This window comes from Heterodontus francisci, chromosome 27 (genome assembly GCF_036365525.1).
Source record: "Heterodontus francisci isolate sHetFra1 chromosome 27, sHetFra1.hap1, whole genome shotgun sequence".
In the NCBI taxonomy this organism is placed as follows: domain Eukaryota; kingdom Metazoa; phylum Chordata; class Chondrichthyes; order Heterodontiformes; family Heterodontidae; genus Heterodontus; species Heterodontus francisci.
Window position 1 is genome coordinate 45588337 of NC_090397.1, and position 17613 is coordinate 45605949.

Below are 17613 nucleotides of genomic sequence, written 5' to 3' on the forward strand. Positions count from 1 at the left end.
AGAACCTCATGGACTCTGTAACTAAGATTGCGACCATTCTACTGCCTCTGCCAAATCTCACCCTTACCCTTCCCACCAAGCCAAACCTCCATAAAGGCTTCCTTTTGCCTTCGTCCTGGAACCTGTCGTCTTGAGTTTCTTTATCACCCCCTCATGACCACTCAAGCTATTTTTAACTATCAATCCCACCATCCACCCCCTTGAACTCACCAAAATCACTTCTTGCCTTCATGAAGCCTGACATTGTAAAAGCATTCCAGTCCTTAGGTAGTGTCCTCCTCCCATTCAAAACCCCTGTTACTAGCCTCCTCAAAAAAAACTACCCTTAACCACTTATCTATGTAAGTGACTGCACTCTCACTACTTTTCCCCTCAAGTCTTTAACCATGTTATCACCTCTCAAATTCATGCCCATCTTTCCTGTAATCTTTCCAAACCAGATTTCCGTCCAGCCACACCACTGAAATAGCCCTAACCGAAGTTACAAACAACATCCTCAGATTGTGGTACGCTATTCCTCCTTGATTTCACTGCAGCCTTTGACATCTTTACACCAGCATCCAGATTAGTGGGACTGCCCTCAATCGATTCCAATCTTACCTATCCAATCATAGCCAGACAACCTCTAAAAATGGCTTCTTTTCCCACCACCAGTGGATTTATCCATGGCCTCCACCTTCTTGCATGGTGATATAACCCAAAGTACGAGATCAGGTTCACCATTTATGCTGATGACATCTAGCTATAACTTGCCACCAGCTCTATCACTTGGTGTTGTCAGACTGCTTGTCCAACATCCAGTCCAGGCACTAACTTCATACCTTCATCATTAATTCCACCCCACCCTTCTGGCCACTGCCTCCAGTTGAACCAGACTGTTCTATTTTACTCCAAGCTGAGGTCAGCTTTCCAACTCTATATCCTCTTCACTACAAAGACAGCCAGCTTCTATCTCTAACGTTTCCCATCTAGCTCATTATCTGCTACTGAAACCCTCATATAAAACTTTGCCACTTTGAAATTTGGCTATTCCAATGCTCTTCTGTTTGGTCTCCCATACGAACTTCAGCTCAGCCATATTCTATCCTGCACAAAGTCTCTATACTCACTGATCTACAATGGCTCCCTGTACCACAACCCACCCCCCCACACCCACAAGCTTCCAATTTATAATTCTCATCCTTGTGTTTAAATCCTTTCATGGTCTCCCCAACTACCCTCTGCCCCCATTGCCATCTTTAACTTCCACCAGCCCTACAACCCTCTAAGAACTCTACATTCCACTGACTGGCATCTTGTGCACCCTTTCACTCCTCTTGTACCACAACGGGTGGCCAAATCTTCAATGGTCTAGGCCCTGAAATCTCCCTCCTAAATCCACCCGCTTCTCCACCTCCTTAAAATCCACCTATAATGAACCCTTTAAGGCATATAATCTCATAACATTGCATTCTTTTGCTCAGCAAACATTTTTGATTGAATATACTTGTGAAGTACTTTGGCTTATTTTAATGTTCAAGGAGCCATATTTGTGTATTAAAACAAAGCAGAAGGAATTAGATGTGTCATTTTAGTCGTGAAATTGACTGAGTAGAAAAATTTATTAAACTGAAATACAGCATACCTATTGATATATGTCTTGACGTCCCAAAGAACATGTATAACAGGACAGGAAAAACTGAAGTATAGAGCCCAATCACAGGGGGCACAGCTGCCAATAAGGAATATGCTAAACCTAGAAAGAAAAAAAGGATACAAATACAGCTGGTTATTTAATAACAGAACAAAGAATACCACTAAATAATGGAGGAGCTAGGTGGAAAGCAAAATTAAGAAAATGTTGGTCATAATTCATGGGTCTGTCAATTTATTTACACACAAAATAAAAGATATTGCCCAGTCAACTTTAAAAGTGCCAAAATCAATTACTTTGATTTTCAGGTGAATTCTTCAACTTGATAACTAAATATTCTATGCAAGTCATTCCATAGATCTTTCCGAGAATCTGCTACAAGGAGTAAACTTTTTTGCAATATTGTGGGCTAGATTTTTTGAATGCAGTATCACATTCTTTGAAACAACTGACAAGAGGCCAGTGGGATTGGAACTTATTTGCTCCTATTAACACAAAATGCATGTTGCACAATATATCTTGGAGGGTGTGGGTAGAATAGAGAAAGTGAAGTAGGCCTTTTGTCATGCAATCCAACTGAGCAAGGGCAAGACCATTGATTATTCCTAAAATACCATCAAAAATAAAATATGATTCCCAAATATATTCTTCCTTGAAAGAAAAAATAATTTTCATACTTACTTTGAGGTAGCTGCATCACTCCAGTGCTCAAACCAGAAACTAGGTCTCCTAATAAATACTCCTTTACTGGATATTTGGGTAGCCATACCAGAATGGGAACAAAGTTGAAGAGTATTGACTTGGCCTTCTTGGTTGAGCAGCTACAGAAAACAAAATAAATAAGCAGTATTGCAGTTAAGTAAATAGAGCGCTCAGCGAAAATAAAAAATTGGCAGGGGTAGGAGGTAGGTGCTCCCACTCAATACCCTAAGCCTTGGACCAGCTGCTTGAAATTATTTCTAATGGATGATGAAATGGTGGATTTTGTTTTGAGTGTTGTCAGATTATGGTAGTTGGCAAGCAGATTGACTTTTGAAGGTGGGAAAGGTGGAAGGGAATTTCAGAGTGGGGGGCCACGTCGCTAAAGACTCTCGCACTGAAAGTGGCGCTAAGGGTGGGGTGCCACACCCAGCAAGAAAGAGTGAAATATCAGAGTAGAGTCTGGGACATGGGATTGAAAGAAAGTAGAAGTGAGGTCGGGGGTGGTGAGGCAATGGATGATTTGAGTCTACTTTGAAATTAACGCCCTGGAGATGGGGAGCTTATATCTCCTGTCAAAAGGTCAGGAGATAAAAGTAAGCAGCACTTTAGAATAAGATATGATGCATTTGGTGGAACTTTAGACAATGCCAATGAGGAGATAATTTAATAAGTCAAGCCGAGAGGTAATGAAGCCAAAGTTGACTATTTTAGTGGCAGTAGTTTGGCATTTAGGCAAAGACAACCAAATATGTTCAGAAACAGAAATAGGTGGCATTGGTAAGAGATAAAATTATGGGATTTGAAGCTCAGCTCAGCGTCAAGCAGATACAAATGTTTTACACTAGAGAGTTTAGCATAAGCAAGCAGCTATGGAGGACAACAGAATTAAGGGCTAAGGTGCAAAAACTCCACTAAAGGCCAAATAGGATGGCTTTGGTCTTACCAATGTTCAAGTTGGAGAAAATTGTGACTCATTTATAACTTGATGCGAGACAGTCAGACAGCAGGAATCAACCTGATGGCGTGCAATGTTCCCTTTAAGATGTGCACGCGTGCAACTGTGCATCAATCTTAAAGGGACCATGTAGTGCAAAAGCCAGCCACGCACAGCAAACAGAAGTCTAAGGGAATATTGGTGGAGAGGTAGAACTGAGTTTATGCACATTACGGGAAGCAGGCACCATGCTTTAAGATCAATATCCAAAGAGGGGCATAGAAAAGAGGAAAAAGGAGGGCAAGAATGGAACTCTGGGGTACCATGGGCATGATTGTGCAGACACAAGAAAAGAAGACATTGGAGAGGGTGTGTTGGTTATGTTGTGACAGGTAGGATTAGAACCATAAGAACACAATTCAAACAGGTTCTATGTATTCAAGGTTTCAAACCTGTTGGGAAGGATACAACCATGGCATATAACTTTAAAACTGAATTCATTGTTTATAAAGCAATAAAGAACTGCTCTACTTTGTACAGTACTAAGATATATCAGTCAGAAGGTCCAAGATTAGATTCCTTTTCTGCATTAAGTTAGTGCTCAGTTTTTACGTACAACCTACAGTGCTGCAGCTCAACTCAAAAAGAGCATATCATTGAGTAAAAGCACTGGAGGGTTAATAAATTGGAAGAAAAAACAAACATCCCCTAGACTTAATACTATGTAAAACTCAACAAATTTGTGTAACTTTTGCAAATAATCACAATAAATGCCAGAACTGATCCATCCTATAAAATGGGTGTTTCTACTCAAATGCAACTTGCTAAGAAAACAAGTAATGTTGTGACATGAACTGTAATTATTTCAAATATTTCATTCATGTTACATTCCATCTACTCATATTTGCACGTTTTGTGCTGCATTTCAGAATTATGCGTCAAACCCAATGAAATTCTGATCCAAGATTTTGCGTAAAGTCTGTACAGAGATTGAGGGCATCACAATACAATTATCTAGTATGAAAATGAGTCTAAACAGATTTAGAAAAGTTAGGTTTTTAAATTGTTTAAAAGCAGTTACTAAACTCTGCATTGCCATATGGTACTTAGCTGTTTACCAAAATATACGCCATTTGGCAGCAGTGTCTTACCTGAATTTTCATTTAACCAAGTGAGACAACTTACTGCAATATAGTAGCAGACATCAGGAGGACATATACTGGTGAAATGGACAGATGTAATTTAATGCTGATTAAGTGCGAAAATGATGCATGTTGGAAGGAACAATGTGGAGGCGCAGTATAACCTAAAGGTTATTCTGAAGTGGGGGGGGGGCGCGGTGGAGACCTGGGGGTACTTGTTCACAAATCTTTGAAGGTGGCAGGGAAAGTTAATAAGGCAGTAGAGAAAGTGTATGGGATACCTGGCTTTGTAAATAGGAGCATTGAATACAAAAACAAGGAAGCCATGCTGAACTTATACAAATCATTCAGCAGGCCTCAGTTGGAATAATGCATACCTTTCTAAAATGTGTCCAGAAATGATGTCAAAGTTTACCAGGATGATATCAGGGATGAGATTCTAGAAGCTGAGATTGCTCATCTTTCAGCAGAGAAGGTCAAGTAAGGGAAGACCTAACAGATATTCAATACGATGAGGAGTTTTGATAGTTTCTCCCTACTTTTGTTTCCTCTGGCAAGTGAGTTGGTAACCAGAGATGATAGGTTTAAAATAAATTGGTAGAACTAGAGGGAAAATGAGAATTTTTCCCCCCCCCACTGAGAGGGTTTTTTAAATCTGGAACACACGGGTGATGGAATCAAATTTCATAAGCTTTCAAAAGGCATCTGGACACATACTTAAAGAGGACTAATTTGCAAAGTTATGGGGACAAAGCTGGGGCATGCACCAAAAGGCCTCCTTCTGTGCTGTAAGATTCTACAATTCTATGCTAAGTTGTAGGTAACTTAATAGCCATACACAAATCCCTTCCTATAGGGATCACTGTAAAGTAATCAGGAGTTTCATTTATCCTCCGCACTAATCAGGGTTACTGAAACCAAATATAATGTCCTTGTGCTGGCCTGGCTGAAATCAATTCAACTCAGTGTAGTCAAACCTAGGATCTTCCTGTTTATGATTCATTATCACAAAACTAACCAATTAGCCATTAGGGGGAAGTGAAAGTGTGAGAACTTTTGAGCTCACTCCCAAAGAAAAAACATATTGCCATAAAAAGTCTAACTTTCCTTTTTTTTAAAAAAAAAAATTATGGAAAGTAAGCAGTCAGCAGATTCTCTTTCTGAAATGGCACTTGGTTAATTTAGGATGTCATGGATAGTGAAACTAGTTACTGGAGGCAACACCTGAACACAGTTGAGGGAAATGTACAACAGCTAAACAGGGGACATTAAGCATGCACAGAACCATTTCACCTTATTGCTTCACAATGGAAGAATTTGAACAAGTCTAATATTCCTGGAGCAGGAAGTTGAGGCACAGTGGCGCAGTGGTTAGCACCGCAGCCTCACAGTTCCAGTGACCCAGGTTCAATTCTGGGTACTGCCTGTGTGAAGTTTGCAAGTTCTCCCTGTGTCTGTGTGGGTTTCCTCCGGGTGCTCCGGTTTCCTCCCACAGCCAAAAGACTTGCAGGTTGATAGGTAAATTGGCAATTATAAATTGCCCCTAGTAGAGGTAGGTGGTAGGGGAATGTTGGGACAGGTGAGGATGTGATAGGAATATGGGATTAGTGTAGGATTAGTATAAATGGGTGGTTAATGGTCGGCACAGACTCGGTGGGCCGAAGGGCCTGTTTCAGTGCTGTATCTCTAAATCTAAAATCTAAATCTAATCATATCAGAGTACCCTAAACGGCAAGCTTCCGACTTACACTTCCCTCCTGTGGAAGGGTTGGGAGGAAGAAATAGAATAAAATAAAGGCAAATCAACTACTTTGGTTTCTAGTGGCTAATTACGAGGTCACTCGTTTCGACAGTGATGAGAGTGGCTTCAAGGAGGAGGGTTGGAGATTACTATTCTTCAAAAAGATTAAATGAAATCAGTAAGACAAACGACCATTTCAAGTAGTCTTGCTCCACTTCAGTTTATAACTCATTATAAATCTTACAAAACATACCGAAAATACTGCAGTAACTTCGCTCTTCTCGATGGCTCCTGTTTTTCTCTCCTATGTAGATGGGCTTGTAAAGATTCCTGATTAAAAACTGGACGGCTGATATTGTAGCTTGGCATATTTGCTTCAGAAACATCCATACCGGAAATGAAGTTTTCATCAAATGCTCAAAGTATTGTGGAAGCAATTTCAAGTGTATCTTTTAATTAATCCACTATAAGAGAACAGGCAATGGAATTAATTTATTTTTCTCTCATGTACTTGTTGCTGACAAAACAGAATTACATACTACAGCACCAATAAATTGCCGACACCGAGGATTTGACAAATTGAAATCAGTATATTAGCATTTTAACCAGCTCTAAATCGGACAGGTTTTCTCCATAACAGTGATAACCTATAATCCACATAAAACAGGAGAACGAAAACACTTCATTTACATTTTAATGCCAAATGCATATTATTTGTTTCAAAATTTTAGGTATCACAGAATAAGAGAAAATGCTAACCCATATACCATCTTATACATTTGTAAAGAAAGCTGTGACTGGCTCAGGATCTCCTGATCACAAAAAAAACTTTCAAAAGCCAGATTAGTGAAACTACATGTATTTACATAAAACGAAACAAAATGTTGCAAACACTTAGCAGGTCAGCCAGCACCTGTGGAGAGAGAAGAACAGGCAATGTTTCAACTGAACTGGAAAGAGAGATTTAACAGTTGATAAAACAAGTACAGAGCCAGGAAAAAAAGTATGAGTGGGAAAGAACAAAGGGAAAGGTTGAGATAGGGTGGAGGGCAGGAGTGATTAAATTACAAAATGGATAATGGAGAAAATTTTGGTTTCAATTTCCAACATTCACAATATTTTGCTTTTGTTTTGTGCATTTTCATAATGCCTTTAACATACAAAAATGTCCCACAGTATCCGAGGCACCAGGGGTAAAGAAACAGACATCAAGCAAAAGGGGCTGGTAACAGGAGGGCTAACTCCTGGATCATAACCCCGCACTTCTCCCCACTACAAACCATCTTAAAAATCCGTCACCTTGCCTCCTCAACTTTCAACTCCAACAAACGCAAGGAGCTCACAGAATTCTTTGTCACTAAGATTGAGATCATCTGTTCAGCTGTCTCTGCTGGTTCCCACAGCCCACTGAGCCAAGCTTCCACTAAAGTGCCCACCGCCTTAGCCCTGAATTCGCATCATTCTCTAGTTTCTCTCCTATCTCCCCACAATCCCTCTCCAAGCTCATCATCCATAAGACCCACCTGCTGCTCCACCAACCCTACTTCCATCATGTTGCTGACCATCCAAATTTCCTTCCTGGTCCCCACGTTAGCTGATATTGATAATAGTTTCCTTTTCTCAGGTATTGTCTCCCTCCTCAAAAAACCCACCTTTGATCACACCATCCTTGCAAATTATCACCCCATCGCCAACCTCCCTTTCTACTCCTGAGTCCTTCAACATGCTGTAGCCTTCCAAATCCCTGGTAATCTTCTCCAGAACTGCATTTGAATCCCTCCAATCTGCCCCTACCACAACATGGAAATGGTTCTCAAAGTCACAAACGATATCATACGTGACTATGACCAATGTAAAAGATTCCTCTGCATTCTTCTCAATCTTTCTGCAGCCTTTGACACTGCTGGCCACACTAAAGCCTGGCTCGGGTATAAAATTAAAGCCCGACCAGACAACAGCCAACCCGAACCTGACCCAGACCCGAATCCTTTAATTTCTTTTCATGCCTGACCCGAAATATATTACTGAAACAGAAAAAAATATAGATTAAAAAGAAAACAGTACCACCAGCTAATGGGAATAGCAATTAGTAGTGCAATTGGGAAATCTACATCAGTAGTACTGTGTTAGAGTTCCCAAACTCTGCTAGGGTGCCTAAGGTAGACAAGATAAGTCAACAAGTGTGAGTATGAGCCACCCACATTAATCTTGCATTAGCAGACAGTTCAGGAACCCAGACATGGTGCTGTCAGAGAGCATAACCAACTTTTGTCCGTTTTAGATCCTCTGCTACTCACCTCCTTTGTCTACAATATTGAGGAAGGAGGTACTTGTAGAATTTGTTGCATTCAGGTCCCTATACAATTTGAGTAGACATAGAGGGAAATTTTTAGCTTACAAACTTATGGAAATGACAGAGGAAGACTAGCTGATCTATCAAGACTGCCCCACACCAAGATAGCTGGACCATCATGGCTAAATATTTCTTCCCTCTCTCTAACTCGCATCTAAATCTACTAGGAGTGGCAAAAAAACAAAGAAACCAATGTGGGGGAAAAACTCAGTAACTTTCCTCTCCAATGCCCTGCTGCCCTGGCAGTCGAAAACCTGTCCAGGTGATTACAGAAGTCATGTGTTACCTATAAAGAAACCTACCTTCTATATGATATAATCTTTCTCAGTCAGGAACTGATCAAACTCCCTCTTGAAGCCACTGAGAAAGTCAGCACCCACCACACCAGCTGACAATGTATTCCAGAGGCTCTACATTCTCTGGGAAAAGAACCACCTAACATCATGTCCCATTTTCCAGCACTTGGCCCTTAGTCTTGTATGCTTTGGTGTTTCAAGTGCTCATCTAAATACTTCTTAAATGTTGTGATGATTCCTGCCTCTACCACCTCCCCAGGCAGTGTGTTCCAGAGTCCAACCACCCTCAGGGTGAAAAATATTGTCCTCAAAACCCCTCTAAACCTCCTGCCCCTTCCCTTAAATCTATGCCCCCGGTTATTGACCCCTCCGCTAAGGGAAAAAGTTTCTTCCTATCTAACCTATCAATGCCCCTCATAATTTTGTATACCTCAATCAGGTCCCCCATCAGCCTTCTCTGCATAGTTAGGTGCTTGATGGTCAGCTGGGCCTGTTTCTGTGCTGTATAACTCTATGCCTACGCATATGTAGTTTGATTATACTTTCTTTTTAAGTTCAGCTCATAGATGGTTTTCTCTCTGCAAGGTTATTTGTCTGCTACTGTGAAACAATCAGTTGGCAACTAATGGGGCAAAAGCCTGCTTTTGAAAAATCAACATTACTTCTACAGACATTATAGCTTGTTTGAAATTATCTACATTTGATGGGAAAATATTGCATTAATAATGCGACACTGTTTAATGTCTTCAAAATGGTTTTGATATGAACTGAAGTTTGTAGGGATAGCCAACTCTCTATTCACTCCCATGGAACAAAATATCAGCCCTTTGGGATCAGAGGAATACTTCATTCAAGGAACACAAGCTATTAGATTAATATAGACTGTAATGGCAGATTAATATGCCAGGGTGTTTTAATTCATTACTGTGAAAGATTTAGAATTTATACTTGGATGGCCAGTGGTGATTATTCAAACCCCCTCTCCCCCACCCCATATATGCGAAAAGTGCGCCCAATGCCAATTAACGTCTCGACTAGATACAATAAATATTGGTTCTATGCATTTTCATTTTTAATACTTGCATTTGAAACACTGGATTATCAAAACTAAGATAATTTGAATATAAGTTAGTCTCTCACCCATGCAGAAATGAGAATCAAGTACGTTGGATTCTGTGTTTTGACTCATCTCATAATTCCTAGTGGATTTTATCCACAAGATCCATTGATGTGGTCAATGGCACTCACTTTCAATCATAATATAGAAGCTTCCCAGATGTACATCACACAACATGACAGCTACAGCATGACTGTCTACATAAACAATCCCATCATGGAATTCCACGGTAAACATTTTTTGTCCTCTTTCAATGACCGGTAGACCTAATTCTTGAAAAATTTTTTTTTTGTTAAGACAAATCATCAACATGCTTACAGCCAGGGTTATCTGGGCAGGGCATTACAGCTATTTTTCCAAGTCTGCACTTGTAATGTTAAAACAAACAAGTTCATAAATTATATTTTAAGCAAGCGTTATGTATAAAATGAGACATTAGTATTCCTTTAGAGGCTAATTTCAACTCACATGACTGTTGCTCAAATTATCTAGTAAATTTCATACAATTTTGGCAGCCACTATAACTGAAAAATGAATGGACCTTAAAATCTACACTTGGGTTTCCTTTGGGTGGAGAAGGCAGCCTCTAATTTGTGTTATTGAATTTCATACTCTAAAGTCATTTTAAATACAATTGTCTTAGAAATGCAATTCACAGAAATTTCCAGACTTACAACCAGTCTGGAAAAATAAAACGTGTTCCCACATTTTTAAATGTTTTTTTAAAATCATAAAAATGAAAAGTTTGGTTTAAAAATGTCACACTTAAGTTTTGATACATGATATGTATTTATATTGGGGCTTTCACATAAGCGGACATGACTGCCAAAGCTAAATAGTACAATCCAGTCCGCCCTGACTTGAGCCCGAATGCTAGACACACAATATAGACCCGACCCTGACAAATGTAGTCGGGTTTGGTCAGGTTCGGGTCGGGTAGCCAGGTTTTAGGCCTCACCATCCTCCTACATTGCCTCTCCACTGTTGTCCAGGCTGGGTGGAACTGTACTCAGCTGGTTCCATTCTCATCTATCCAGTTATATCCAGAGAATCACCTTCAATGACTTCTCTTTCCACTCCTGTCTCTTTACTTCTGGAGTCCCTCAAGGATCTATCCTTGGTCCCTCCTACTTTGCATCTACATGCTGCCCTTTGGCAACATCATCTGAAGACACAAATGCCAAGTTCCACAAGCACACCAATGACACCCAGCTCTACCTCATCAGCACCTCTCTCAACTCCTATTCTCTCAGATTTGTCACACTGTCCCACATCCAGTACTGGATGAGCAGTAATTTCCCCCAAACTAAACATCGGGAAGACAGAAGTCACCGTCTTTGCTTCCCCACGACACTGACTCCATTCCTCTCCCTGGCCACCAAGGCTGAACCAGACCATTAGCAACTTTTGCATTATATTTGACCTTAAGCTAAGCTTCCAACCACATACGCGTACCATCAAGAGTGTCTACTTCCACCTCCATAATCAGACTCAGCCCCGCCCAATTCATCTGCTGCTGAAAACCTAATCCATGCTCTTTTTACCTTTTGTTACAAGAGTTTCCTTTTTTTCGGTTAAAACTTGAGTATCCATTTTTTTTTTAAACCGAAAAGGATTGCATGGACATTGAATCATCTGGAGATTGCTGAACGTTGTGGGTGTTTTTTTTAAAAAAGGAAGGTCAACAAAAGGGTTGACCAGTAAACAAGCACTGGAAAACATGTGATTTCAAGTAAACACAGTAGGTGTTCTAACCTGAAGGAACAGATGTTTATAAGAAAATGACAGACCACGATGTATAGCTGTCACAGGATTGTTGCTGAATTATTTTTAGTTTCATTTTGAAATGTTAAAAGCCAGCTGGTTGTTGGACTAAAAAAGGCAGTTGGTGATCTGCATATTGACCGGCCAGGAGGTCAGAAAAAAAATCCAGACCACTGCTACCTCTCTTTGAAGAATCCCCGCTCTTGAAAAGAATTTTGCATCGAAAATGTGAGAACTGAAACCGTTGTTGCTGCACACTTGATGGAAGACCTATGTGAAGCCTTCTGTAGTTGAATTTCTTTGAACGCCTACCCAAAACATCGCCTGGAAAGATTCCTAGTGGCAGCCACCTATTCGACTTTGTGACACCTCGCCAAAACAAAGGACTTCCATCTCCTCTTCAGTATAAGTTTTTTTTTAATTCCTTTTATTTCTTTGTAACAGTTGTAAACAAAAATCCATTTTTCCCCCCCCCGTTAACCGGTTGTGTATGTGAGTGCGTGTATGAGGGCTAGCATAGACAATAAGGGGCTTTAATATTTAAATTCACATATATATTTACTTCATTATTGGTTAAGACTTGCTTTATAATAAATGGATAGTTTCGTTGGTTGGTGCGCTTTATTCTAGGGACAAAGAGTATTCAACTGACTGTTTCAGTAAATGTGAAAATTTGATATGTTGTTACCTGCGGAGAAGGGGAACTAAATTGACAGTGCACTCCTCCCGCCTCGGTTGTAACACATTAAACTTGACTATTTGACTTGTCGATTTTATTGATACTCCTAGCTGACCTCCCATCTTCCACCCTCCATAAACCTGAGCTCATCATAAACTCTACAGCCCATAATTTAACGTACACCAAGTCCCATTCACCCATCATCCCTGTGCTCGCTGAACTACATTGGCTCCTGGTCCGGCAACATCTCACGTTTAACATTTTCATTCTCATTTTAAAATCCCTCCATGGCTTGGTCACACCCTATATCTCTAACCTCCTCCAACCCCACAATCCTTCCTCACAATCTCTGTACTCCTCCAATTTCAGTCTCTTGCACATTTCATATTTTAAAATTGCTCCACAATTGGCAGCTGTGCTTTCAGCTACCTAGACCCTAACCCCTCTGCCTCTCTCTCCTTTAAGATGCTCCTTAAAACCTACCTCTGACCAAACTTTTGGTCATATGTCCTAATATCTCCTTATGTGACTCAGCGTCAAATTTTGTTTTATAAAGCTGCTGCAAAGCACCTTAGGACATTTATCTACATTTAATGGTGCTATATAGATGCAAATTTTTGTTGTTAAAGCTTAATCAAAGAGGTGTGCTTTAAGAGGAGTTTTAAAGAAGGAAAGAGAAGTTGGCAGGCAGACTTATGAAGGGATGTTCATTGTATGACATCTAGGGGGCCAAAGATTCAGCTGCCAATGGTGAGGTGGAGGACAGGGAGTGCACAAGAGGCCAGAGTTACAGGAATATATCATAGGAAGATTTTAAATTTAAAATTCTCATCCTTGTTTTTAAGTGTTACTACCAAGTAATCGGACAGAAAAAAGACGCTGTGAAGTGGCGTAACTAAAAAAGTTAGACTGGAGATAGGTTTTGAGGACCATAAAAGGAGAAAAGGGAGGTAGAGGCAGAGGATTAGAGCATAGCACCTAGAAGGCTGAAGAGACAGCCAGCAACGAAAAAGAAAAAAATTGCTATAGTGCCTTTTCATAAACTCAGGATGGCCCAAATTGCTTTACAGCCAAATTGCACACAGCAAAGTTCTATAAACCACAGTGACATAATCAGATAACATATTTCAGTAGTGTTGATTGAGGGATAAATCATGGTCAAGACAATGATGGGTCCAAGGGAAGGGGAATACAAAGTAGATTAGAGTCAGAGGAAAGACAACGTTCTTGGCATAGGGAGTAGTGTGTTGCGCAGAAAAAGCATTGTAGAAGAGATAGGGAGGGACAAGGCCATGAAAAGAATTGAAGACAAGGACAAGAATTTTAATTTGGAGGCATTTGGAGACAAGTAAATTGAAGGAGAGGTGCTAGATGAATGGGACAGGTTAGAGGCCACGCAGTTTGGATAAGCTGATGTTTACTGAGGATGGCAGATGAAAGGCTGGTCAGGACAACATTCATTGTTAAGTATGGAGGGGACAAAGGTGAGGGTTTCAGAGGTAAATGGGCTAAGCAGGCGCGGGTGGGCAAATTTACAGCCAAAGGAATAGGTAGCCTTTACGACGAAGATGATTTAGGGTTTGGGGTGTAAGTTTGGCTCAGGGTTGAATGGGATATGCAAAAGACCCAAACAGTCAATTCAACCAGAGACCGTAGCTGGGGAGGGAGAGGAGATGAATTGGCAGTAATGGTTTGTGGGGGGAAATAAAGAAACAATGGCTTCATTCTCCCCAGTGTTCAACTGGAGGAAACTGCATCTTGTCTTGAATAATAGACAATTATGGATGCAATGGCAGTCAAGAAAGGTGGCAAAGTGATAGATCTGGCAGTCATCAACATATGTCTAGAAGTTTACCCCATGTCAGTGCATGATGTTGCCAAGGGGCAGCGTACAGTGCATGTAGAACAGATCCTTGGGGAATTTCAGAGATAACAGAGCAGGGCTGGGGAATAAAACATTGTTGGAGATGGCTCTGGATACCTCGGCTAGGCGAGAATGTAACCAAAGGCCATCCCAAAGTGCTTTACTGCCAATGAAGTACTTTCTTTTGACATGTAGTCACTATTGCGATTTAGAGAACACGACTGCCAATTTGCACAGAGCAAGGTCTCAGAAACAGTAATGAAATAAATGACTAGGCCACATTTTAGGTGTTGATTGAGAGATACTGGGAGAACTCCATAGCTTTCCTTAAAATACTGGCTTGCTATCTCTTCCATCCAGCCAAGAGGGCAGATGGGGTCTAAGTTTGTTGTCCCATCCAAAAGTATAATACTCCCTATATTCTGCACTGAAGAGCCAGCCTAGATCATGTACTCAAGGTTCTAGATTAGGGTTTGAACCCGCAAACTTCTGACTCAGAGATAAATATTAAAACCTGACCCAGGCCCGACCCAACAGCCAACCCAAACCCAACCTAGGCCAGAGTATTTTAATTTTTTTTAAATGCCCAACCCGACTCGAAAACAACATTATTGGAACAGAAAAAAAATCATAGATTGAAACAAAAATATGAAACAAAACAGTACAGTTCAGCCCGACCCGACCCCGAATGCTGGACGCAGAATACGGACCCGACCCTGACACGTAGTCGGGTTTGGGTCGGTTAACCAGTTTAAACTGAACTACCTTCCCACTCAGCAAAAATCAATTCTGCAGGATGACCACTCTGCAGCTCCCTATGGCTCAGAAGAGCAGCACATCTAGCAAATTTTGGAATCCAAAGGCCATCAAGCTCACAGAATAGCTACAGCACAGGAGGCCATTTGGCCCATTGCATCTGTGTCAGCTCTCTGCAAGAGCACCTCATCTTGTCCCACTCCCCAGCCTTTTCTCTGTAGCCCTGCAATTTTGTTCTCTTCAGATAGTTCTCTTTTGAAGGCCTTGATTCAATCCTCCTCCACCACACTAAGGCAATGCACTCCAGATCGTAAAAAAGTTTTCCCTCAGGTCACTGTTGCTTCTTTTGCTAATCACCTTAAATCGATGTCCTCCAGTTCAGATCCTTCAGCCAATGGGAACAGTTTCTCCTCACTACTCTGTCCAGACCAAAAAAGATTTTCAGTACCTCTATCAAATTTCCTCTTAATCTTCTCTTCTCCAAGGAGAAGAGACCCCAGATTCTCCAACCTATCTGCGTAACTGAAGTCCTTCATCCCTGGAACCATTCTCGTGAATCTTTTCTACACCCTCTCTAATGCCTTAATATTCTTTTTAAGGTGTGGTGCCAGAATTGGTCACAATTACAATACTCCAGCTGAATCCAAACCAGTGCTTTATACATATTTATCGTAATTCCTTGCTTTTACACTCAATGCCACTATTTATAAAGCCGAGGATTCCATGCTTTAACAAAAATTTTCTCAACCTGCCCTGCAATCTGGTTCCTCTGCTCCTGCACCCCCTTTAGAATTGTACCCTTTATATTGCCTCTCCTCGTTCTTCCTACCAAAATGAATGACTTCAGACTTTTCTGCATTAAATTTCATCTGCCACTTGTCTGTCCATTCCACCAGTCTATCCATGTCCTCTTGAAGTTTATCACTATCCTCACAGTTCACAATATTTCAAAGTTTTGAGTCATCCCCAAATTTTGAAATTGTGTCCTTTACACCCACGTCTAGGTCATGAATATACATCAGGAAAAGCAGGGGTCCCAACTGTAGTATAGGGTCTGAATGTAAGGAATATCGCCCACCATGATGATATGAGAGATCATATGAGAGACTTGACAACAGATACAGCGTGGCTTTTGAAGGAGTCACACAAACTAGTGTAGAGTGTATACAGTTATGAAATAAATATTCATGTTTAAATACTACTGTCTAAGAACCTCACTGGCTAGACTCAATACGGTGGCAGCATACAAAACCAAATATATAACACTAATACTGACCACTGGGGAACCCCACTATATACTTTCTTCCAGTCCAAAAAACCATGACGTTTAAGGAAAAAAAAGTAATTCCCTCTTCCATTTGCTACTGCAACATTTTCCTACAAATATGCAGTGATAGCTTTTTATATAGATCCTGTCTTTTTATGGGATACGCGGAACATTCTTTGTTCCTGTCCTACTCAGGTCCCCTCATCTTTTTTTTCCCCAGTACACTGATGACTAGATCGGTACCATTTTATTCGCCAGCCTCAAACTAGAAAATTTCATCAACTTTGCTTCAAACTTCCACCTCTCTATCACCTTCACATAGTCTAAGGATACGGGGTAAACCTTTCAGGACTGAGATGAGGAGAAATTTCTTCACCCAGAGTGTGGTGAGCCTGTGGAATTCACTACCACAGAAAGCAGTTGAGAGCAAAACATTGTATGTTTTCAAGAAGGAGTTAGATATATCTCTTGGGGCGAAAGGGATCAAAGGATATGGGGCGAAAGCGGGAACAGGTTACTGAGTTGGATGATCAGCCATGATCATAATGAATGGCGGAGCAGGCTCAAAGGGCTGAATGGCCTACTCCTGCTCTTATTTTCTATGTTTCTATCCATCTCCAACTCTTCCCTCCCTCAAATTCTCTATCTCCATTTCTGGAGATAGGCTGTCAACTAATTTCTACTGTAAGTCCATTAATTCCCACAGCTACTTTGATTACACTTCCATGTCCCACAAGGAGACGATTACATTCTCTCAGTTTCATATGTTCCCAATGTCAGCTTGCACACTAGTGCTTCAAATATGTCTTCCTTTGTCCTCAACCAAGGATTCCCACCCCCACAGCTGACAGGATGCTGATCTTCTCTGTTCCATTTCCCACACTTGTGTCCTCACTCCTTCCCCTCCCTCCCAGGACAATAGGATTTGCCCTGTCCTCAATTTCCACCTTCAGCAGATCATCCTCTGCCAGTTCTGTTACCTCCAGCGCAATGCCACCAAACACATCTGCCCCTCCTCTCCCAGCTTTCCGAAGCGACTGTTCCCTCAGTGACACCTGGTCCACTCTTCCACCTATCCAAAACCCTTCCCAAAAGAGACGCAAAACCTACCCTTTAACCTCCTCCCTTTCAAGGCCCATACTCCTTCCAGGTGATACAGCGATTTACTTGTGCTTTCAATTTAATATACTGTATTCATTGTTCATGATGCAGCATCCTCTACATTGTTGAGTCCAGAACACATTTGCACCATTGTTCTGTTAATCACCCCTGCCAACGACCCTATCACAGACCTTTCATTTGTTTGTTCTTTCTCTGCTCTCTCAACCCAAGCCACTGCTTTCCCAGCGTGTGAACTTGCTTAAA

At 41.0% G+C, this 17613-nt stretch overlaps 1 protein-coding gene across 1 annotated transcript in view; it reads right to left on the reverse strand.

The window, feature by feature from the left end:
* Window positions 1-17613, reverse strand: part of slc26a5 (solute carrier family 26 member 5) — an 83918-nt gene that overhangs the window by 51885 nt on the left and 14420 nt on the right. The window contains exons 2-4 of the mRNA XM_068059262.1: window positions 6406-6616; window positions 2315-2454; window positions 1625-1735 (exon numbers count right to left, since the gene is read on the reverse strand). Of these exons, the coding sequence (XP_067915363.1) occupies window positions 1625-1735; window positions 2315-2454; window positions 6406-6542 (388 nt within the window). The 5' untranslated portion in view covers window positions 6543-6616. The remainder of the gene's footprint in view (window positions 1-1624; window positions 1736-2314; window positions 2455-6405; window positions 6617-17613) is intronic.